Below are 24,416 nucleotides of genomic sequence, written 5' to 3'. Positions count from 1 at the left end.
ATCTTTACAACAGTGATCACTTCCCTATAATAACGACATTAACATCTAGTCAAACACTCGAAAAGTATCGTGTTTAAAACTGATCTTGCAAACTGGACCGTTTTTCAACACCATATCACACAAAATTTATCGTGCACGAGCACTTCCTCAAACATTAATCAAGAGACAGCTCGACTTACAAAAGCCATTAGATTTGCAGCCAACCTCTCAATTCCCCAAAATTCGCCAAAACCTCCAAGTCGGAACGTGTCTTGGTGGAATTCAGAGCTCAACTCATTAAAAAAAATAAAAAACAAGGCATGGAAACTTTTTAAAAAATATCCTAACCAGCTTAACCTTCTCGCATTTAAAAAATCAAATGCTTAATTTCGTAGGGAATTAAAAATTTCAAAGGCAAATAAATTTAATGTAATTACATCATCAATAAACCCCACATCTTCTCTGGCTCTAAATCTGGCAAGAAATCCGCTGTCTAACAGGTTCTTATACACCGCACTCTATAATGTGTATAGAAGACCAAGGTAAAAAAATCATTACCCCGAGCGAAATAAGTAACGTTTTCGCAAGAACGTGGTCAAATCTTTCCAACGATGAAAACTTTTCTTTGTCTTTCAGAACTAATAAAATTCAATCACTGAATTCACCTTTTAATACTAATTACTTTTCTTCTCAATCTCTACATATTGAAACACCGATGTCAAAAATCGAGCTCGAAAGCTGCCTCTCCAAATTAAAAGGCAAAACTCCCAGCAGGGATCGGATTTCTTATCCGATGCTGAAAACCTTCCAACAACAGCTAAATCTAGACTTATACAATTATACAATAACATTCTTGGTACTGGTATCATTCCACAAAGCTGGAAGTTAGCAACCATTCTGCCTTTACCAAAACCAAAAAAAATAAACACGAGTGTTAACGAGTACCGTCTAATATCACTTATTCCCTGTGCTTCTAAAGTATTGGAAAAAATTGTTGCGAAACGACTGCTTTGGTTTCTGGAATCCAAAAACCTTTTAAGCCCCAATCAAGTAGCTTTCAAAGCTAACAAAGGCTGTGACGACGCCCTCCTTCACCTCGATTATTATGTTACAAAAGCTCTATCGGCTCGAAACCATGTGACTATCTTGTCGCTTGACTTCGAAAAGGCTTTCGATAGAATTGGTATACATCAAGTCTTAAACAAAATTAAAGTCTGGGGTATAGGCCCGAAGATTTTTCAGTACATAAAATCTTTTTTGACAAATAGAAAAATTTGTGTCAAAACAAATAATTGCTTTTCTGAATATTACTCTTTACAGAACGGTATCCCCCAAGGGTCTCCACTGTCAGTGGTTCTGTTTCTGATTGCTTTTGATGAAATAAGCTCTATAATATCAAACTATTCAAAACTTGATCATTGTATCTATGCCGATGACGTGTACATTTTATGCAGGCATAACAGTCTTGTAGAACAACAAAATATATTCACTAACGTTCTTTCAGACATTTTAACTTGGTCCGATAATTCCGGAGCAAAATTATCTGTAGACAAATGCAAAACATTACATATATGTCGTAAAACATCTTGCAAAAAAAATACTTTTAACTTCAATAATGTAAACATACAAAATGTAAATACGTTAAGTATATTAGGTATTATTTTTAGTGATAGATATAATTTTAAAAACCATTGCATTGAATTAAAAAAAAGTCTAGCTGCTAGGGCTAACATCGTTAAATACTTATCATGTAGTAAATCTAATGCTCATCTAAACACTCTATGTAACGTTGCAATGCAAGATCTCTGGTACTAAGTAAGATTGACTATGGTATTCTTATCTATGGTAACTCCCCAAAAACAACAATCAACATTATCAAAGCCCCATATCACCAAACAGTTCGTAGATGCTTAAACGCTTTTCCCACCAGTCCTATACGTAATATTATGGCGGAAGCTGGACTTCCTTCAGTCGACGAACGCATTCTTGAAAGCAGAGTTAAACTATATGTAAAACTGTCATTTACACAAGGCTCCATAATAAATGATGATGTTAAATCAATCTTGCAAGCAAAATATCCCAAGCGTATTCCATCAGCTCTATCAATCGCAATAAAAACCGCAAATTCAATGGAACTTCCTGTTGTGAAAAACAGTAAATACTTCCCAATGTTCCCACCTTGGTCTATTCAAAACTCATCTTTTATCATGGATTTGGCAGACCACGCAAAGGGTAATACATCCAGCAAAATGTACCGAGCATTATTTCAAGATGTAACAACTTTATTGAAGTCGAATGGTTGGAAATTTGTATACACCGACGGCTCTAAAACCCAATACAGCACATCATTCGCATCAACTTACGAAGATGGTTCATTGCTATCTATAGGTTTATTAGATAATATAGCTTCAATTTTTACCGCCGAGGCATCAGCGATCCTTGAAACCGCAACTATAATGACAAAGCTAAACAACAATTTTGTTATATGCTCAGATAGTCGTGCAGTCCTCAGCGCAATTCTGAATCCAAACAACACAACAGTTATAATTAGTAAAATAAGAGATCTGCTTATAAAACATCAGAATAAATCAAAACTAATGTGTTTGCCTGGACATGTTGGTATTACCGGTAATGAACATGCTGATAAGGCGGCCAATGAGGCTCACTCTGCGCCAGTCAAATCGATCGCCAATATAACCAAACGTGATCTTCTGCGCGAAACCAAAAACAAACTTACACAACAACAACTCACTGATTGGCACAACAACTATCAACACCCATACAAATCAATCAACATCGACAAAATCAAACCATATTACCCAACTACCACCTCCAGACAGATGAACACTGTAATGATCAGACTCCGTATAGGACACACTGCACTCACCCATCAACATCTTCTTAAAAAAACAAACCCACCAACATGCACTCTTTGTCAAACAACAATAGATTTGAAACACATTCTTGGGATAGGAGCATGCAAATCATTGACATCCAACACCAGCATCTACAACGAAACGTCATCAGTAGAAGAGATCTTGAAAAACTTTGATTCTGAGAATATCAAAAAATTATACAAATTTATCAAATCACACAACATTGAAATTTAAACATTTAAAAATATTTTTTTTCTTTATAAATTATGTAATTATATTATAAAGTACTTTATATAATATTATTTTTTTTTTCATTTAAGAGTCAGAAGCTCTAAGCAGCTAGCACTTGTATATACATTAACATGTAAATTTTAATTTTATGTTAATAAATTATAAGTACCTGGGTGACGTAGAAATCCTGAGTTTAGAAAACTTAGTATGTTTTTGGGTGAACTAGCTAGTATGAACTAGTATCAGTGGATGCTTTACTCCTTTCTTTTTTTTACTTATATAGGGTGTCCCATAAGTAATGGATCAAACGAAATATGCTGATTGGGGAACTTAAGGGGTCCCAGAATTTGGAACCTTGTTCCTCCCAAATCCTTACGGGTTTCAATTTAATGCAATTCTTGTGAAATTTCGAAAAATCCCTACTTGACAACAGTATTTTGCTTCCTGCGCCCATTATTGATATTTGTTTTTTTTTTTTAAATTCTTTTACGAAAACATTGCCAATAATTAGGAACAATTAATTAATCAAAATATTTTTTATTCCATACGCCATATTTCGCTGCAAATTAACTAACAGTTTCAAGTTTTATAAAAAATCTATTTCTAACTTTTATTTGCGACCAACACCGCAAAAAAAATTTTACGCTGTGAAAATGGTTTATTATTTTAAAAAGTTGCCCTGTTATTGTAGTTTTCAAAAAAGTATAAAAGTTTCCTAAGTTGCAGTTAGATCACAAAATATTACAATTTGAATTCAACAAAACAGGGTTTTTCAGAACAAAAAACAACCAACTGAATAAATGATCAATACATGATCAAAAAAGTCATGATCTAAAAAATTTTGTTTAGTTATTGTAACAAAAAGAAAAAGAAAAATGCGTAAAACATGGAACCATCCCTCAAAATTTTATTGAAGTCGTTAAATCTCTCTCTGCGAAAACAAAACAATCCGTGATTTTACCGGGGGCAACCCCGTGATTTTTATCGAAGTAATCCGAGATTTATTTGCCGACCAAAACCTTCCTAACCCAAGAGGTCGAAAGAAGTCGACTAGAAGAAATCATAAAGAACTACCAGGACGAGGGCTCCGTGAAGCCAGAACTGCGACCTCAAAATTTTTGAACCAAATTTGTCTAGTTCGTTTGTCCATGTTTGTCCACCCAAAATTTTCGTTTGTCCACCCTTCAAAAAAATTTTAGAGCAAATTCTTTTTTTTTTTTATAGGAAGTCTGAAAAATGAAAAATCGTGTAAAACGCTCAAATTTTGAGATAGAAGAATAAAACCAACTGCAATCGTTTGTCCACCTCGAGTTCTATATACATACCAAATATTATCGTTTTTCCACCCCCCGTTTAGGAGCAATTCAAAAAACAAATTTTGCACTGAAAAATTGAAACTCCCCTAAAATCAAAAATCAAACTGCTGTCGTTTGTCCACCTCGAGTTCTTTACGTATACCAAAAATCATCGTTTGTCCACCCTCTGTTTAGGAGATATTCCAAAAAGAATTTTTTTATAGCAACTTAAAAAAAAGTACGCATACACCACAGTGTACCTCTACTGAAAATTAAAAAGTCCTCAAAAATTATTATTTTTCAAAAATTCAAACGGCAATCGTTTGTCCACCTCAAGAAATGTATACAAACAAAAAATCATCGTTTGTCCACCCTACGTTTAGGAGATATTCAAATAACAAAATGTGTACTGAAAAATTCAAAGTCCCATAAAATCTCCAAAAATTAATTTTTTTCAAAATTTCAAATTTCAAAAATTGACTTTTTTCAAAATTTCTGTCGTTTGTCCACCTCGAGTTCTGTACGTATACGAAAAATCGTCGTTTGTCCACTCTACGTTTAAAAGATATTCGAAAAACAAAATTTGTACTGAAAATTTCAAAGTCCCAAAAAATCTCCAAAAATTGACTTTTTTCAAAATTTCAAATTTCTGTTGTTTGTCCACCTCGAGTTCTACACGTATGCCAAAAATCGTCGTTTGTCCACCCTACGTTTAAAAGATATTCGAAAAACAAAATTTGTACTGAAAATTTCAAAGTCCCAAAAAATCTCCAAAAATTGACTTTTTTCAAAATTTCAAATTTAAAAAATTGACTTTTTTCAAAATTTCAAATTTCTGTCGTTTGTCCACCTCGAGTTCTACACGTATACGAAAAATCGTCGCTTGTCCAACCTACGTTTAAAAGATATTCGAAAAACAAAATTTGTACTGAAAATTTCAAAGTCCCAAAAAATCTCCAAAAATTGACTTTTTTCAATAATGCAAATTTCTGACGTTTGTCCACCTCGAGTTCTTCACGTATACCAAAAATCGTTGTTTGTCCACCTTCTGTTTAGGAGATATTCCAAAAAGAATTTTTTATAACAACTTAAAAAAAGTACGCATACACCACAGTGTACCTCTACTGAAAATTAAAAAGCCCTCAAAAATTATTATTTTCAAAAACGGCAATCGTTTGTCCACCTCGAGAAATGTATACAAACAAAAAATCATCGTTTGTCCACCCTACCTTTAGGAGATATTCAAAAAACAAAATTTGTACTGAAAAATTCAAAGTCCCATAAAATCTCCAAAAATTATTTTTTTTCAAAATTTCAAATTTCTGTCGTTTGTCCACCTCGAGTTCTACACGTATGCCAAAAATCGTCGTTTGTCCACCCTACGTTTAGAAGATATTCAAAAAACAAATTTTGTACTGAAAAATCGAAAAAAAATACTACGCATACACCAGAGTGAAAGTGTCAAAATCCTTAAAAATTACTTTTTTTCAAAAATTCAAACGGCAATCGTTTGTCCACTTCGAGAAATGTGATTTTTAGGGGTTTTAGGGGAGTTTCAATTTTTCAGTGCAAAATTTGTTTTTTTGAATTGCTCCTAAACGGGGGGTGGAAAAACGATAATATTTGGTATGTACATATATAGAACTCGAGGTGGACAAACGATTGCAGTTGGTTTTATGGTTTAGACGTAAGGCTAGTTACTATGCGAGGTCGCCCGGTATCGCTTAGGGACAGTACGTTCGCGATGCACATGTTTTGTTCCCTGCACCATTCAGTCCTCGGCATGTATTCCAACTACCTTGACTTGGGAATTTTCTTTCGAGAAGGGTAGGGGAAGGTAAGTTGAGTAGGGAATAGAGGAAAGGGGTTGAAAGGAGGGAGGGAGGGCAGGGGATGGCTGCATCTAGGATTCGTATCTCCTCATATTCCCAAGAGTCATTGTCATCTACTAAGTCTCTCCAGCGCGACAAGGTGTACAGCCGCGCAAAGAATTAAAAGCTTAGGAACATTCGTTTTCGTGCTAGTAAAATACTTTACTTTAAAATTCATACACAAAAGTTCAATATAATAATAATCCAGTCAAATAAGGGTTTAACCTCGGAATGAATGTTCATAGAAATTTTTTTTGCTCAATATCTTCCTTTTGCCATTCTATAACATATCTCAAAAGTCTAGAAAAATCTCATGTCCGCTTGTCGCGATTTCAAGGTCAAATCACGAAATGGAGATTTTCAATATTAGCAAAAATAGGCTATGGTATTATATACACATATGATACATGATTTCAAGGTATTTTTTAATGCTGATCCCAAAAAATCTAAAATCAAGACAATGTCTCTGGAAAAAGTTATACCTGTTTTTCATCTGTCAACTCATATTATTATAACAGTTGCAAACTTACTGCCGAAAAACCCGATTCGCGATTTGACATAAGACATAAGCGGACATAAGATTTTTCTAGACTTTTGAGATATGTTATAGAATGGCAAAAGGAAGATATTGAGCAAAAAAAAATTCTATTAACATTCATTCCGAGATTTACCCCTTTTTTCTCCTTATTTGACTGTATTATAATCCAAATACTATATTTGGATACATCACTTATTGATAAACTAGCAAAATTTTGACAATCAATCCGTTAAAATAAACTCAGTAAACACGCATGTCAAACTCAATGGTTACAAGGGGACAAAACAGCGAGATAAAAATTTGTGTGGGCCGCAGAACATGTTAAACTACAATTTTTATAGGTAAAACAATTTTGTAAAAAAAAAACAGCAAGAATGATGAAACTATTTTTTTCATTTACCATTTTATTCTCAGACGAAAGTAAGTTATTCCGGATAATATAGGTAACTCATTCCTCTTAATGACTGAAATAACTGCTCGCATCGACAGGTACCTACTGTGGAATTTGCAAACGATTTTATATGGCAGTTTTCAAGTGCACAAAAATACTTATAAAATCGGGCGTTTCAACGAATTTGGAACTTACTTCGGAGTCAAATTAAAAATCGCTTTCCTCCATTTTAGATTTTTTTTGCGTAGTATTTTTGATACGACAAATCCTGGTTTATCTTCTGATGTTCGAAAACAGCTAGGTTGCATTTGAATGTTGCATTTCTTCAAATATTCGTTATATTATGAATTTTCCTCGCAGTTTTGAGTTTAACTCAGATAAATGGTTTGCTACATCTATGTAGGTTTCATGAATTATAAACTCTGCAACCATTTTAGATAGCAAGACATGCTGGTTTAAAGACTTTTATCATTAAAAACTAAAAAAAATTCCCAAGCCCCAGAATCGTTTGTAGGTTAACTCCTACTTCCTAGTTCACTTTAAGAAATCACATAACATACCCTGACTTAAGCCACGAGATCTTACAAATTTTTTTTTTTTTGGTTCTGTCCCATATTTATTTGTTAATTAGGAAAAAAATAGGTGTGTCGAAAGCTGTGAAAATAAAATCTAATTTATAATCTAAAACTCAAAATTAATAAAAATGTGAGCAGGGTCGCAAAGTTATTCGTTGTGGGCCGCATGCGGCCCGCGGGCCGCATGTTTGAAATGCCTGCAATAAACGAATATCTGGATAGAGGAAAAAGTGGACTGTTTTTTTTTCGAAAACTTGCTTTACGATTCTGTTTTTTGTTTTTGTAGCCAATGCATTTTTTGACCTCAATTTAGAATGTAAATTATAGCTAGTCCATTTATCTATCGAATAAGACTAAAAATTAGCAATATTGGAAGAAGTTGACTTTTTAATTAATTCCTGCTAAAATAGCGTTCTGCCCACAGTGCGCCGTGTAACATAAAACACGAAATACACCATATTTTATGAGCATGAAAAAATACAAACATAATGTGCAATACAGGGTGCATTTAATACAAAAATGGAAATAAATTTATATGCCTATATATAAAATATGTTACAAATTTTACATAACATTTTATATTTTATATAAAGTTAGTACTTTCACTCTGGTGTATGCGTAATATTTTTTTTCGATTTTTCAGTACAAAATTTGTTTTTTGAATATCTTCTAAACGTAGGGTGGACAAACGACGATTTTTGGCATACGTGTAGAACTCGAGGTGGACAAACGACAGAAATTTGAAATTTTGAAAAAAAATAATTTTTGGAGATTTTATGGGACTTTGAATTTTTCAGTACAAATTTTGTTTTTTGAATATCTCCTAAACGTAGGGTCGACAAACGATGATTTTTTGTTTGTATACATTTCTCGAGGTGGACAAACGATTGCCGTTTTTGAAAAATAATAATTTTTGAGGGCTTTTTAATTTTCAGTAGAGGTACACTGTGGTGTATGCGTACTTTTTTTAAGTTGTTATAAAAAATTCTTTTTGGAATATCTCCTAAACAGAGGGTGGACAAACGATGATTTTTAATATACGTAAAGAACTCGAGATGGACAAACGACAGCAGTTTGAATTTTTGATAAAAATTGATTTTTAGGGATTTTAGGGGAGTTTCAATTTTTCAGTGCAAAATTTGTTTTTTTGAATTGCTCCTAAACGGGGGGTGGAAAAACGATAATATTTGGCATGTATATAGAACTCGAGGTGGACAAACGATTGCAGTTGGTTTTATTCTTCTATCTCAAAATTTGAGCGTTTTACACGATTTTTCATTTTTCAGACTTCCTATAAAAAAAAAAAAGAATTTGCTCTAAAATTTTTTTGAAGGGTGGACAAACGAAAATTTTGGGTGGACAAACATGGACAAACGGTGGACAAACGAATTAGACAAATTTGGTTCAAAAATTTTGAGGTCGCAGTTCTGGCTTCACGGAGCCCAGGACGAGGAAGACCCGCAAAGGATTATTGATGGAATCCGGCGAGCAAAACCTCAGCCGTTGACAACAATGCACATCACAGACTTCCTATAAAAAGAAAAGAATTTGCTCTAAATTTTTTTTGAAGGGTGGACAAACGAAAATTTTGGTTGGACAAACATAGACATACGGTGGACAAACGAAAATTTTGAGGTCGCATTCTGGCTTCACGGAGCTTAAGGCTCTTGTATATGGGGGTGGTTCGATGAAATCAACGTCCATATCAGTCCCTGATGAGCGGAGTAGAGCTTCCTCATCTGACTCCGTTATTTTGTTGTCTATCAATAAATGATTATTGTTTTTTTTTTTTTTTTTTTTTTTTTTTGTTCCATTTGGAGTATGGCGAGAAAAATAAGGTCAACTATCTACAGAGCTCCCATGTAGACATAAGGCTAGTTACTATGCGAGGTCGCCCGGTATCGCTTAGGGACAGTACGTTCGCGATGCACATGTTTTGTTCCCTGCACCATTCAGTCCTCGGCATGTATTCCAACTACCTTGACTTGGGAATTTTCTTTCGAGAAGGGTAGGGGAAGGTAAGTTGAGTAGGGAATAGAGGAAAGGGGTGGAAAGGAGGGAGGGAGGGCAGGGGATGGCTGCATCTAGGATTCGTATCTCCTCATAGTCCCAAGAGTCATTGTCATCTACTAAGCCTCTCCAGCGCGACAAGGTGTACAGCCGCGCAAAGAATTAAAAGCTTAGGAACATTCGTTTTCGTGCTAGTAAAATACTTTACTTTAAAATTCATACACAAAAGTTCAATATAATAATAATCCAGTCAAATAAGGGTTTAACCTCGGAATGAATGTTCATAGAAATTTTTTTTGCTCAATATCTTCCTTTTGCCATTCTATAACATATCTCAAAAGTCTAGAAAAATCTCATGTCCGCTTGTCGCGATTTCAAGGTCAAATCACGAAATGGAGATTTTCAATATTAGCAAAAATAGGCTATGGTATTATATACACATATGATACATGATTTCAAGGTATTTTTTAATGCTGATCCCAAAAAATCTAAAATCAAGACAATGTCTCTGGAAAAAGTTATACCTGTTTTTCATCTGTCAACTCATATTATTATAACAGTTGCAAACTTACTGCCGAAAAACCCGATTCGCGATTTGATCTTGAAATCGCGACAAGCGGACATAAGATTTTTCTAGACTTTTGAGATATGTTATAGAATGGCAAAAGGAAGATATTGAGCAAAAAAAAATTCTATTAACATTCATTCCGAGATTTACCCCTTTTTTCTCCTTATTTGACTGTATTATAATCCAAATACTATATTTGGATACATCACTTATTGATAAACTAGCAAAATTTTGACAATCAATCCGTTAAAATAAACTCAGTAAACACGCATGTCAAACTCAATGGTTACAAGGGGACAAAACAGCGAGATAAAAATTTGTGTGGGCCGCAGAACATGTTAAACTACAATTTTTATAGGTAAAACAATTTTGTAAAAAAAAAACAGCAAGAATGATGAAACTATTTTTTTCATTTACCATTTTATTCTCAGACGAAAGTAAGTTATTCCGGATAATATAGGTAACTCATTCCTCTTAATGACTGAAATAACTGCTCGCATCGACAGGTACCTACTGAGGAATTTGCAAACGATTTTATATGGCAGTTTTCAAGTGCACAAAAATACTTATAAAATCGGGCGTTTCAACGAATTTGGAACTTACTTCGGAGTCAAATTAAAAATCGCTTTCCTCCATTTTAGATTTTTTTGCGTAGTATTTTTGATACGACAAATCCTGGTTTATCTTCTGATGTTCGAAAACAGCTAGGTTGCATTTGAATGTTGCATTTCTTCAAATATTCGTTATATTATGAATTTTCCTCGCAGTTTTGAGTTTAACTCAGATAAATGGTTTGCTACATCTATGTAGGTTTCATGAATTATAAACTCTGCAACCATTTTAGATAGCAAGACATGCTGGTTTAAAGACTTTTATCATTAAAAACTAAAAAAAATTCCCAAGCCCCAGAATCGTTTGTAGGTTAACTCCTACTTCCTAGTTCACTTTAAGAAATCACATAACATACCCTGACTTAAGCCACGAGATCTTACAAATTTTTTTTGTTTTTTGGTTCTTAGACCAGTGCCGATGCCTTCAAAAACATTAAAAAGTACAAAAAAATCATAGTAGGATGAAACCCATTGGAAAAGGAGGGGAATATGATAAGAATGAAAGGAAAAATAAATTACGGGCGAGCCGAGTTCGGGAAGTGGGTGGGTTGAGTTTTTAATGGTAAAAAATGGTATATCTCAATTTCCGGCAAAACTACAAATCCTATAGAAAAAAGTTGTATGACAAAGTTGTAGGTAATAAAAAGATCTACAACTTTTGTATCAACAATTTTTTCACATAACCTCAAAATTTATGTGAAAAATTCAAAAAACCGAGTTTTTGGTTTTTTATTTTTATCTTTTTCAAAAACAAAAATTTTTCTACGAAATTTGGTGAAAACTTACCTTATTATGTCCCAAATACACTGTAATTTATTTGATTTAAAATATTAATTTGTTCACCGTATTTTGACTTAATACCAAAAAAACACCCTAATTTTCAATCGAAAATTCACGTGTCAAAATATCAGCTTTTTTCAAAAAGTCGGTGGGCATTTCGTTCGTTAAAATGTCTATTTTCTGATGGTGTAAAAAAAATTGTACATTAGTATACTATAGAACATGTTCTAGTAAAATTAAAAAAATGAAAAAAGCTTGAATTCGACAAAAAAATTTTATCATTGTTTACAATTTTGGCCTATTTATTCAAATTTACACTTTAATAACTCAAAAAACGTAAGATTTCATGTAACATTGATTAATCTTACGTTTTTTGAGTTATTAAAGTGTAAATTTGAATAAATAGGCCAAAATTGTAAACAATGATAAAATTTTTTTGTCGAATTCAAGCTTTTTTCATTTTTTTAATTTTACTAGAACATGTTCTATAGTTTACTAATGTACAATTTTTTTTACACCATCAGAAAACAGACATTTTAACGAACGAAATGCCCACCGACTTTTTGAAAAAAGCTGATATTTTGACACGTGAATTTTCGATTGAAAATTAGGGTGTTTTTTTGGTATTAAGTCAAAATACGGTGAACAAATTAATATTTTAAATCAAATAAATTACAGTGTATTTGGGACATAATAAGGTAAGTTTTCACCAAATTTCGTAGAAAAATTTTTGTTTTTGAAAAAGATAAAAATAAAAAACCAAAAACTCGGTTTTTTGAATTTTTCACATAAATTTTGAGGTTATGTGAAAAAATTGTTGATACAAAAGTTGTAGATCTTTTTATTACCTACAACTTTGTCATACAACTTTTTTCTATAGGATTTGTAGTTTTGCCGGAAATTGAGATATACCATTTTTTACCATTAAAAACTCAACCCACCCACTTCCCGAACTCGGCTCGCCCGTAATTTATTTTTCCTTTAATTTTCATCATATTCACCTCCTTTTCCAATGGGTTTCATTCTACTATGATTTTTTTTGGTTTCAAAAATTATCGACCCTGGTCTATCTGTCCCATATTTATTTGTTAATTAGGAAAAAAAGTAGGTGCATGTGTGTCGAAAGCTGTGAAAATAAAATCTAATTTATAATCTAAAACTCAAAATTAATAAAAATGTGAGCAGGGTCGTAAAGTTATTCGTTGTGGGCCGGGCCGCATGCGGCCCGCGGACCGCATGTTTGAAATGCCTGCAATAAACGAATATCTGGATAGAGGAAAAAGTGGACTGTTTTTTTTTCGAAAACTTGCTTTACGATTCTGTTTTTTGTTTTTGTAGCCAATGCATTTTTTGACCTCAATTGAGAATGTAAATTATAGCTAGTCCATTTATCTATCGAATAAGACTAAAAATTAGCAATATTGGAAGAAGTTGACTTTTTAATTAATTCCTGCTAAAATAGCGTTCTGCCCACAGTGCGCCGTGTAACATAAAACACGAAATACACCATATTTTATGAGCATGAAAAAATACAAACATAATGTGCAATACAGGGTGCATTTAATACAAAAATGGAAATAAATTTATATGCCTATATATAAAATATGTTACAAATTTTACATAACATTTTATATTTTATATAAAGTTAGTACGGTAAATTATAAGAATGCACCGAAGGGTCAGCAAAAAGCAGTGTGAGTGCTTAAATTAAAGCCTTATACCATACGGATACTGAAGATTTCCCCCCACCCAGCGGCGGTAAGGGATCTAAAGTTGACGTATAGCCGGTACCATACCGTAGACCAACCGGTTAAACGTCGTTGAAATCCAGAGGGAACTCTGTGAGCAACCGGTTCACAGCCGTTGAAAAGCTAAGGAAAACCTTACAGCTAAACCGATCAAATATGCAGTGTATACATAGGATTTCAATAGCCTATACGACAACCCAATACTAGGGCGACGATTTGCATTTAATGTCTAGAAATATAGGTTGATTACAAAATAAATCTATTTTACTCTGAGAAGCATAAATGGTATGAATTCCATTTTTCTATGTTATGTTTTATATGAATTTTTCTTGTTTTTTGTTTTCTTTTCAACTAATAAATGTGAAAAGTATAATTTAAATTTTAGGGTTATTTTTTCTGAGTTTTTATTATTTTTTGGTTCATATATAATAATCAATTTCAGTTTGTGTAGGTATGTTCTTATTAAAAAACTAATAAAAATTGAGTGTTATTTATTCATTACAACGAAACTAATACTGCTTTTCAAAAGTGCCCCTTCCATGTTCAAAGCTGCCTCATACATGGGGCACTTTTGAACATAAGAGCCTATATTGGTTAAACATCAAAATTTAATATAAATATTAGTTCATAAATTATAGTTTAGTTTGACGTTTGCAATTTTAAAAATTCTAGTGTGTGTGAAATTCTACATATGTAAATCCGTCTCAAAAAAGAGATTTGAAAAAGATCGAATATTCCGGAAAAAGAGAAAAATTTTTTCTATGCAACTCTTTTTAGGAAAAAATTCGTCTGAATTTTTAGTTGTTTGGAATTCGAAATAAGGTTCTTAACACATTTTTGTATGTTTTCAGAAGTATTTTAGTTCGTAAGCTGATGTAAACTTTCACTTAAGAACTTTTTGCAAAAAGTGGCGTGTCTATTTATACTTTGAGTATGTAAGTAAAATATGTAAAATGCTCATTTCAAGGTGGCCCAGAAAACGTGGCAGGTTTTACAAAAGTGGGCCCCAAAAATAATGACGCAGATTTGTTCGAAATGATATCAGGACTCCAAATTTGTAAATCCCTTTTTTGAGTTACAGGCATTATACATATATTGTGAGGAGCTTTTTGTCATAGGCTGGGTATAATCGTCGGATCCAGGATTTAACTAAAGAAGCAACAAACTTTAGCTTTTGAGGTCAACTTTATTTATTTCCTTTTATATTCAGTGTTTTACAATGTTTTTACAAAGGTTTTATGTTTTACAATATTTAATTTTTAGAATCTAATTATACAATTTCCTTAATACAATTTTAATCCATATACATTATATAATTCAAGTTCATAAACTTTATTCTAGTTTTGACTGAGGTAGCAGTGTCCACTATAAATTACAGTCTGAGATAGCAGACGTCACTATAAACTACAGTCTGAGATAGCAGTGGTGCGTTCTTTTAATCGACGATGTTAACTATTGTTAACAATACGTCGCCCTAGTATTGAAGTGCCGTATACGCCAAATTGCATTTTTACTTGCTCTATAGGGCAAGTATTGGTTTCGTGTAGAAAAAAAAATTTGAGGTTTTAATCAAAACCAACATTACGATGATGGAGAAGATCAAAAAAGTGGTTTTCGTCATGCCGTCCGTCGGTCTGTGCGTGTGTGCGTCTGTGCGTCCATCTGTACATAGAGCTAGGGCCTAAACGGATGGATGGATTTGCTTGAAACTCGGTACAGATGACTTTTACGTAATTACCTAGGTCCGTTTTTTTTATTTTTCTAATATCTCCGTTTTAACGCATATCTCCCATATAACGTTTTCGAGGCATTGCAATTTTCTCGAAAACGGCTCTAACGATTTCGATTAAATTTGATGTACGTATTACTCCTATTGATTCTAACAAATCTGCGTTTTTAGTTTTTCTCAAAAAATGCGGAGAACGGAAATATGGCGTTGCCGTTTTTCAAAAATTGACATATTTTTAAAGTTCATATATTTCATCAAAGCGTAAGTCAATTTTATTCAAAATTTATAGACATAATTTTGAACTGGTGAATGTAAAAAAAAATTAAAAAGAAGTTTTTGAAAAAAGTTTTTTAAAAGGTTTCTGAAAAAAATAAATTTAAATGTAATTTTTTTAACTTTAATTTTTTTTTTTTGTATTTTTTCTCGACACTAAACAAAATCTTAAATTTCCAATAGACTCTTAAGTTAACGATACTTTCAACTACAAGAGCAAGTACGTGCGACCCAGTCGTGCATTTTATTTGAACTAGGTATGCAGTCGTATGTTTTCGAAGTTGCTCTTTTCAAATCTGCTATCCGTTTTTTTCTATCTTTTTTCGTTGCCGAGATATTCACTATTGTTTTGACAAAAACAAGAAATTTTGGCATTTACGTCAAATTTTGCATGCAATGCAAGAAAATTTTGAGAATTGTTTTGACGTACGTTATGTTTTTTTTTTACGTACGTGTATATGAATAAAAGTAACTTCTGATTTTCATGGCGTATACGGCAAACTCATTTTGGACAAAAATGTATGTATTTTGAAAACGAAACGAATTGCAGATGTCCAATAACATGCATATAAAAGACACATTTAAATTATATATCATACTAAAATATCAAAAAACACCAGCGGTTAGTTCTTTCGCAATTATCTTCCGAACATTTAAATGCGATTTCCCAAAAATGTAAAAATGGCGTATACGGCACTTAAATACTAGGGCGACGAATAGTTAACTTTCATTGTTCCTAAATGAGAAAAAAGTTACAAAATGTAACATCGTGACGTCACAACATCGTTCCTAAATCCAATGTTGAAGTGTCAAATAGTTACATTTTGTTACTTTTTCCAACTCAGCTTCTGGACTTGAGTTTCAATGTTAATCTGTCAAACACAAATAAATGGGGAAGAGGGGGGATGATGTGAGTAGAGAATTTTTTGTTTGTTTCCATATTCACAACTCTGTTTCGTTTTCGCCTTCATCGATATGTATTCACTGCCGACATTGAAAAAATGTATCGCCAAATACTCGTTCATGAAGTAAGAACTTCTATGTTTATGATGAAATGACAGGGTCCGATAGTTTATCACAAACCCTAGAGATGAGTTATCAGCTGAATTCATTATTAAAAACCGCTGGCTTAACCTTCCGAAAATGGTGTGCCAACGATCAAAATCTGTTGAAAAATATACCCACGGAAGACTTAGCCTTACAGTTCGACCTGGACATTGATAATGTCACACAGATTAAAACTCTGGGTCAAGGGTGGCAACCAAAATCAGACATGTTTGCTATACACGTCAAACCAACCAAAACCGAAAAAATCACCAAGCGGACTGCTTTATCTGACATATCACAGTTATTCGATCCACTTGGATTCTTGGGACCAGTAGTCATTACAGCAAAGATGTTCTTACAAAAACTCTGGGCATGTGGCTATGATTGGGACACACCGTTACCCAATGATTTGCATATAGAATGGTCTAAATTTAGAGAAAATCTAAATTGTCTAAATGTCAAAATTGACCGTCACATATTTGGGCATAGAATCCCAACTTCCGTTCAAGTACATGCGTTTGCAGATGCATCCGAAAAGGGTTATGGAGCAGCTATTTACATAAGAGAGGTTAACAAAGATAAAATCGTCACAGTCAGACTACTGTGCGCAAAATCAAAAGTGGCACCAGTTAAAAATCTAACCATTCCAAGATTGGCATCAAAATAGACTTACACTTGGAATCATGTCCGACATTCTTATGGACAGATTATAAAATAGTACTTGCTTGGATCAACTCGCCTTCATCATCGTTTCATACCTTTGTCGCCAACCGAATACCAATCATTCAAGACCTCACCTTAACTCAGCAATGGCGACACGTCCGTTCAAAAGACAATCCTGCCGATCTCATCTCGCGAGGAATCCCAGCGAGCAAATTAGCATCCTGCAATTTGTGGTTCTACGGACTACTGTTTTTACACGGGTCAGAATCATCATGGCCTCCACTTTACACCAACACACTAGAATATGATCTTGAAAGAAGAGCAGTTAATAACTATGCCTTGTCAGCAATAGAACAACCAGCCAATTTCATTGACTTTATTGATCATCAGAACGACTTCAGAAGGCTGCACAGAGTGGCGGCACACATCTTACGATATTGTCACAACTTATGAGCTAAAAAGAAGAAAGAACTCATCAGAAAATCTGGTCGTCTCAGGCCAACAGAACTCTATATAGCGCTTATTCGCATAGTCAAACACATGCAAAGAGAAGAGTTTGAAGAAGACATAAGGCATCTCAAACGCTTTTCAGAAACAGCAAGGGGAAGTCCCATCACCAGCTTAACTCCATTCCTCGACGAAGAAGGAGCATTAAGAGTCGGTGGACGTCTAGAAGCAGCATCCTTATCATATGAAGCCAAACACCCATTGCTTCTTCCTTATTCTCACCCTTTTACAAAGATGATTATGGTAATGTACCACAAGGAGAACCTTCACTGTGGCCCTCAAGCACTTCTAGCCTCAATGAAACAAAAATTTTGCCCCATAAAGGGAAAAACAATAGCAAGATCAGTTGTGCAGCAGTGTATTAGATGCACAAGAGCTAAGCCGAAACTACTAACACAAATGATGGGAAACCTCCCATCTCATAGAGTTCAGCCCACACGCCCATTCCTTAATGCAGGTGTCGATTTCTGTGGACCAATTAAAACCCATTTCAAGGTGAGGGGGAAACACCCGCAAAAAACTTACATTGCGGTATTCTGCTGCTTTTCAACAAAGGCTGTCGATTTAGAACTTGTGACAGACCTGTCTACAAACGACTTCATTGCAGCTATGAAGCGATTTATTGGGAGACGAGGCAGCTGTCAGCATTTATACTGTGACAATGCAACAAACTTCGTTGGCGCTAACAATCAATTACAAGAAATGATTGAACACATACATACACAACCGTCTGAAGAAAAAATCCAAAACACCTTTTCCGCAAGGGGAATAGAATTTCACTTTATTCCCCCGAGAGCACCTCATTTTGGAGGATTATGGGAAGCGGCTGTGAAGTCAGCAAAGCACTTACTGTATCGTTGCCTTGGTGGAACCTCATTGACATATGAGGGACTAGAAACAACCATCATTGAAATCGATGCAGTAATGAATTCCAGACCGATCACTGCCATGTCAGACAATCCCAATGATTTGATGGCTCTCACTCCAGGTCATTTCATTATAGGGGAACCATTGACCAATCCAATTGATCCAGTTGCAAACACACTGGAGGTTAATCCCTCAAAACAATTTAAGGTGATATCAAATATTCAAAAGGTATTTTGGAAAAGATGGCATGTTGAATATCTCAATGAGCTTCAACAAAGGCACAAATGGCAGCGCAAACATGAAAACTTGCGTCCTGGAACATTGGTCATCATCAAAGAAGACAATTGCCCTGTCATGAAATGGCCATTAGGAAGTCATGCAAACCTTTCCTGGGGCAGATGGCGTGGTAAGAGTAGCTGAAATCCAGACTGCTAAGAGGATCCTCCGAAGACCAATTCACCGACTAGCGCCATTACCAGTCCAAACAGAAGACGACATTTCGAGAAAAAGAACTCAAGATGGCGAGGTCAATGAAGACAATATTACAAACCCAGCTCCAAAAAAAGGGAGATATAACCCATTTAAGACTAGTACAGCACTATTATTCATATTCATGATCCTACCAGCTTTGTGCATGTGCACTGAAGTCAACGTGTCACCATTCAAAACAACCCCAGGAATACATTATGAAGGTCTGGGAAACGCACATATAATATCAGATCAATGGGACATCGTAGTATATAACGAACTCAGACCATATTGGAGAGAATTAAAATGGCTCAACTTAAGCAATAACAAACTAAAGGCCTTGTGTTCAAAGGTGACTCAACCTAATACTTGTTTAACCTTTCTTCAACAATTTCAACATTTAATACAAGATATAAATGACAATGACGAACTTCTAGAAGAATCCGACTCACGTTCAAAACGAGGTGCCATCAACATCGTTGGAAACCTAGCCAATTCTCTTTTTGGAGTCTTAGATTCAAACTATGCCAAGCATATGTCAGAAATATTATCGACAATACATATCAACGAAGACCACTTCCTGCATCTGGTAAAAAATCAAACGTCTTTAATAAACTCAACCGCAAATATAATCCGCCTCAACGAAGGGCGGATTGAAAAGCAGTTTAATTCGTTAGAATCTGAACTCCACACGATAGTTGATCAACTCAATGAAACAAACAATAAAGAAGTTCAATTGACATTAACACAACTGGGGCTTTCCCATTGTTTCCAAATGCTGTTAAGTGCAACAAGTCTTCAAAAACACAAATACGGCTCTTTGACCTATTAACAGATGTTCACCATGGAAAAATAAGCGCCAACTTAATACGTCCTAGCCAACTACAACAAGAAATAGCGAACATCAAATCTAACCTCCCATCAACACTCCAACTTCCAGAAACAAGCAAAAATGTAGGCTTACTCTACAAGTTAATAACTGCTGAATCATCGGGTCACATATAATCTTCAGATTATCACTACCGCTGATCACATCCGAGCACTACCAATTGTACAAGATGATACCAGTTCCTGTAGTAATGAATACATCATTCATCGGAATAATACCTTCAATCGACTACATGATGATAAACCTGCATAGAACACAATACTATACAATGAGTGAGTCAGAATTTAATTCATGTACAAAAATTGTTGAAAATGAAATTATGTGCCAACAAAGGCACCCGATTTCTCAAAAGGGATCCAACATCAGCCGATGTGAATTCAACTTAATGAATCAAATTTTTGATCATTCTTCGTGCAAGCTCGCAGCTTTTACCGATGAACAGTATTGGAGGCAATTACATCAATCGAATCACTGGGTATATTCATTGCGAACTCCAATTTTAGTCAACATCGTGTGTCAAGAAAACCTCACCCAAATTCACCTTAACAATTCGGGCATCATAACAATCCCAGCTGGCTGTTCCTTAAAACAAGACCATCTTACTATTCAGGGACATGATGTCTACACCGGTCTCACACGAGTATCCTATATCCCAACAAGCAACTTAACAGAAATAATCAACACGAACAAAAATCCAGCTCAACCCATACACTATGTAACATCGTTTGAAGGAAACTCAAATGAATTACAATTATTGCAAAGAGATATCGAGAAACAAACAAACTTGAAGAAACATTGATTCAAGTAAAAAACACAGATACCCATCAATTTATAATCAGCTACTTCGCCTTTGGATGCACTATAGTTCTGATTGGATATCTTATCTTCAAAACGATACTCCGTCACCGCAGTTATCACACTAAGAACCATCCAGTTCCAGCTCCTAGAAGTCATCATGACGAAGCCTTTGTACTTCATGTTTGAACAATAGTTCAAGGCAGGGAGTATGTTTATATTCCATACACAAAACACAACTGACCTAGCGCAATCACAAAACACTACAAATTACACAATTATTTTTAAGCACACTAAACTCATTTTACTGACACTGCACTTTCATATCATTCACCTTTTATTATTATTAAATGTATATTTTGCACACTTGCACTTTAGGTATTACACAATTACACTGCGCTTGGTTAAATGACACACTTCGCGGGTGGCAACGGTGCAGTGGATGTATTACTTGACTGCTAACCTGAAGGTTGTGAGTTCGAGCCCTGCCTCTTTTCTTAATCCCCCAGCTTGGAAGCCACCCGTGGGACTATATGAGATAATAATCATCTTATTCTCAATTCACTGTACCAACAAAAATTCTTTCCTATCTTTCTATTCCTTCTAACTAGTGCCGTGCAGTTGCATTTAAAAAGACCTTAGGTCTTACAGGCATATAGTGAAATTATTATTATTATTATATTTTATTGCTGAATTTCATTTTTATAGGTTTAATCGAATTACTGTTAGTATATAAGGAATTTTAATTTTATAATAAAGGGACTTGAATTCTCAACGTCAAAAAGGTATTATCGATTTATTACGACTTCCCCCCACCAGAGGTAAGGGGTCAAAAACAAATCAGTATAAAGACTTCTTGTGAGACACAAGAGCAATTGAAACATAACTTGGAGATATTCTGGTACATGCACCAGAGTTATCTCTTGCCATCAGGGTGAATCGCTTTGACTGGCATTACGAGTTATCGTACACTCTGTCCTTAGACTATCGTAGACTCGGTCAACATTTTCGGCTATTTTCATTTTGGGGTGTTGTCGGATAAGGTATTCCATACTTCGTATGAACTCCTTGACAGTTTCCCGTGGCCCTTGCCTCTTTCGCATTATTTCATCCTCTTGTTTATGGACAAAACGGGTGGGCAGAAAATAGCGGAGGAATGAATGTCTGAACTCTTCCCAGGTCTGGAACTGGTCCCTGTGTATGCGTAGCCATTCAAGGGCTGTACCACGAAAAATGTCTGGGAGTGTTTTAAGAATCTGGTCTGGAGGAAGTGAGTAACATGCTATCAATTCTTCGATGCGCTCCATAAATTCTAGTTTTTCCTGATGCATCAAGTCATAATCCCCATTTACGTACGATATTCATTACTTCAGCATCTCTGTTAATCCGGGCATATGGCTGACTGGATGCATTCAGCATTAGATCACTGGGATAGGTTCGATGATTGAGCGGTTCTTGGGCCTCTTGGACACCGGCGCACAGTGCGTCGATTGTATGGAGATGATGGAAAAAAATCAATTTTCAAAAACTAAGCTGAGTTTGCATACAAAATTTATTGCAAATGTAATAACAACAAGTTTTACAAAGTTTAGCAAAATTTTCACGCCCCCTGCCACGCCCACTTCTTAATATGATTATTTATATCTAGAAAACGACATGCACGATTTGAATAAAACTGTAGAAATTTGATGATCGAGCTCAAAAATATAAAATGGTGTCGACCATATCCGCCCCCTGCCACGCCTACTTTTGTATAAATCTCTTTTTTAAATAAAAATTTCACGGGCCTACAATGTAATATTGATCCAGGACGATCATTTACCCAAAGAGAAACACCAGAATCGATATCGACCAATCTTAGAGGTACAAATGCTATAAGGAACAAATATTCGTCCGAGTTTTCAGTATTATCAAATCTTAGCTTATAAGCACTATGGTTGCCACTGCCATCAAAACCCCATTTGCAAATTAGTTTAGCTTTTGTTTCTCTACTCACTGTGACAGATTTGCAAATGCTTTTAACAGTTTTCTCCATAATATCCTGAAAATCAACTTCCGCTGAAGATTCCGTAACGTCGCATTTTGGAAGAATACCAGCCTTAGCTTTCCGTAATGCGTAAATACTTGGGAAGCAGTCCTTGTGCAGAGCATTCACGGTTTTTCTCAATACCTCATATTTTCGTTCTGTTAAGTCAAGGTCAAGATACAATGCAAGGGCTGCTCCCGGTGACAAAAACTGTTGCTCTGAATTTGAATTAGTGCTTGAATTTAATGCTGCTTGGTCTGTAGCATACTTTAATTCCTCGAGCGATCTTGTCCTTACCAAATCATGAACTTTTTGTTTTTTAGTTTTTTGGCAACACTCAACAAATTCTTTTTGCGGTCTCCCGCGCTTATTACTAAGGTCTTGACTTGTCGATGCACTCATTAGAGTTAGGATGTTTTGGGGAAAGGAGTGAAAATTGTCAAGCCAGTCTTTATTCTTTTTTAAAAACCTATCACGTTTTCTGTGGCAACTTTGCCAACGTTTATTTATTTCCGAGCAAATTGTTGATGCGTGTTTTTCTACGATTTCTTGATCTTCAGGCTCTAAATTTGATTGTATATTTAGTTTTAACTCCATAAACTCCAAAACATCACGCACACGGGCTGTTGAGTTGGAAAACCAAACATCAAAAAGCTCCCTATTTGAACACATTCTGTAAAAAATACTTGTAAACAAACACTTGTTGCAAGAGAAAGCGCAGGCTGCTGCAAAAAAATCTTACTTTTTTTAAAAGGTATAATTGTGTACTTTCTTTAAATAAAAACACTTTTTTCCCATCGGACCCCTCCAAAAATATATAGCTTATCGAAGTTAGTACTTAACACGCACAAAGAAGCTTAAATTTGGACTCTCAAAAAAAATATAAATTTACATGCAAAAAAAAAATAATGCAGTTAGAATAATAATGTTTTCTCTCCTGAATATGAATCTAGCAAAAAAAATATCATATGTTCTTTTTTTCTTCAACAAATGCTCTTTTGAGCATTAACGAAAAATCTTACTCTCATTTTTTGTGTTTTTTTATTGATCTTCTGAGCATCTCTGACGACAGAAGATTGAACTTTATCATAAATTAACTGTTGATTCATTCACTCAGACTAATTACCTTGAATTTGGCATACTTGCTCCACATTTTTGGCAAATTTTTTTTTTTGATTTTTTTCCACTAGTCGCCGCACTGTGCGGCGTCGGCAGGCCTTGGAGTAATCGGTGGAGGTGTCTCATCATCCTCTTGGCTTTTCTGTCATAATTCTTCACAAAGACTGTGTGATAGACGGCTGGTACGAGAACTCCTAATAAAAGCGCTGAATCGCTGCCTTAGGATGACATTGGTGTCTAAGTTGTTGGCAGCCATCTTTTCGATAAGCTCTGGTTTTCTCAACAGATAAATTGCTCCAATGCATTGATCCATTTGTTCATCGGTTTTCTCCATGTCGCACAATGGGACGAGTGTATGGGAAAAACGGCGAAATTAATATCTCTTGTTTTAATGATTGGAAACTAATTATTTTGCCTGTTATCACTTATTACATTTAATATCTATCTTATAAACTCAAAAGTACATGCAGCAACCCGCTATAAATGCCCTTTCCCCCCACCTCCTATGGAAATAAAAGAGCTGAGCAGCGAACTTTTTTTTTTTGAGTTCAACTTTTATT

The 24,416-nt window shown here is 34.7% G+C and overlaps 2 protein-coding genes across 5 annotated transcripts in view; one reads left to right on the top strand and one right to left on the bottom strand.

Annotated features, from left to right (window-relative positions):
• Window positions 1-24,416, bottom strand: part of LOC129905219 (fatty acid CoA ligase Acsl3) — a 383,246-nt gene that overhangs the window by 330,628 nt on the left and 28,202 nt on the right. The gene's annotated exons all lie outside the window — the stretch shown is intronic.
• Window positions 17,726-18,979, top strand: LOC129906873 (uncharacterized). The gene has a single exon (XM_055982836.1). The coding sequence runs from the start codon at window positions 17,726-17,728 to the stop codon at window positions 18,977-18,979; it is 1,254 nt and encodes a 417-aa protein (XP_055838811.1).

The sequence above is a fragment of the Episyrphus balteatus genome, chromosome 1 (genome assembly GCF_945859705.1).
Source record: "Episyrphus balteatus chromosome 1, idEpiBalt1.1, whole genome shotgun sequence".
In the NCBI taxonomy this organism is placed as follows: domain Eukaryota; kingdom Metazoa; phylum Arthropoda; class Insecta; order Diptera; family Syrphidae; genus Episyrphus; species Episyrphus balteatus.
The sequence above is the reverse complement of the archived record's forward strand: the minus strand, read 5'-3'. Positions and strand labels throughout refer to the sequence as shown.

Excerpts from the sequence above, each read along its gene's own strand:
- LOC129906873 (XM_055982836.1), top strand. The coding sequence starts at position 17,726 with ATGCAAAGAGAAGAGTTTGAAGAAGACATAAGGCATCTCAAACGCTTT.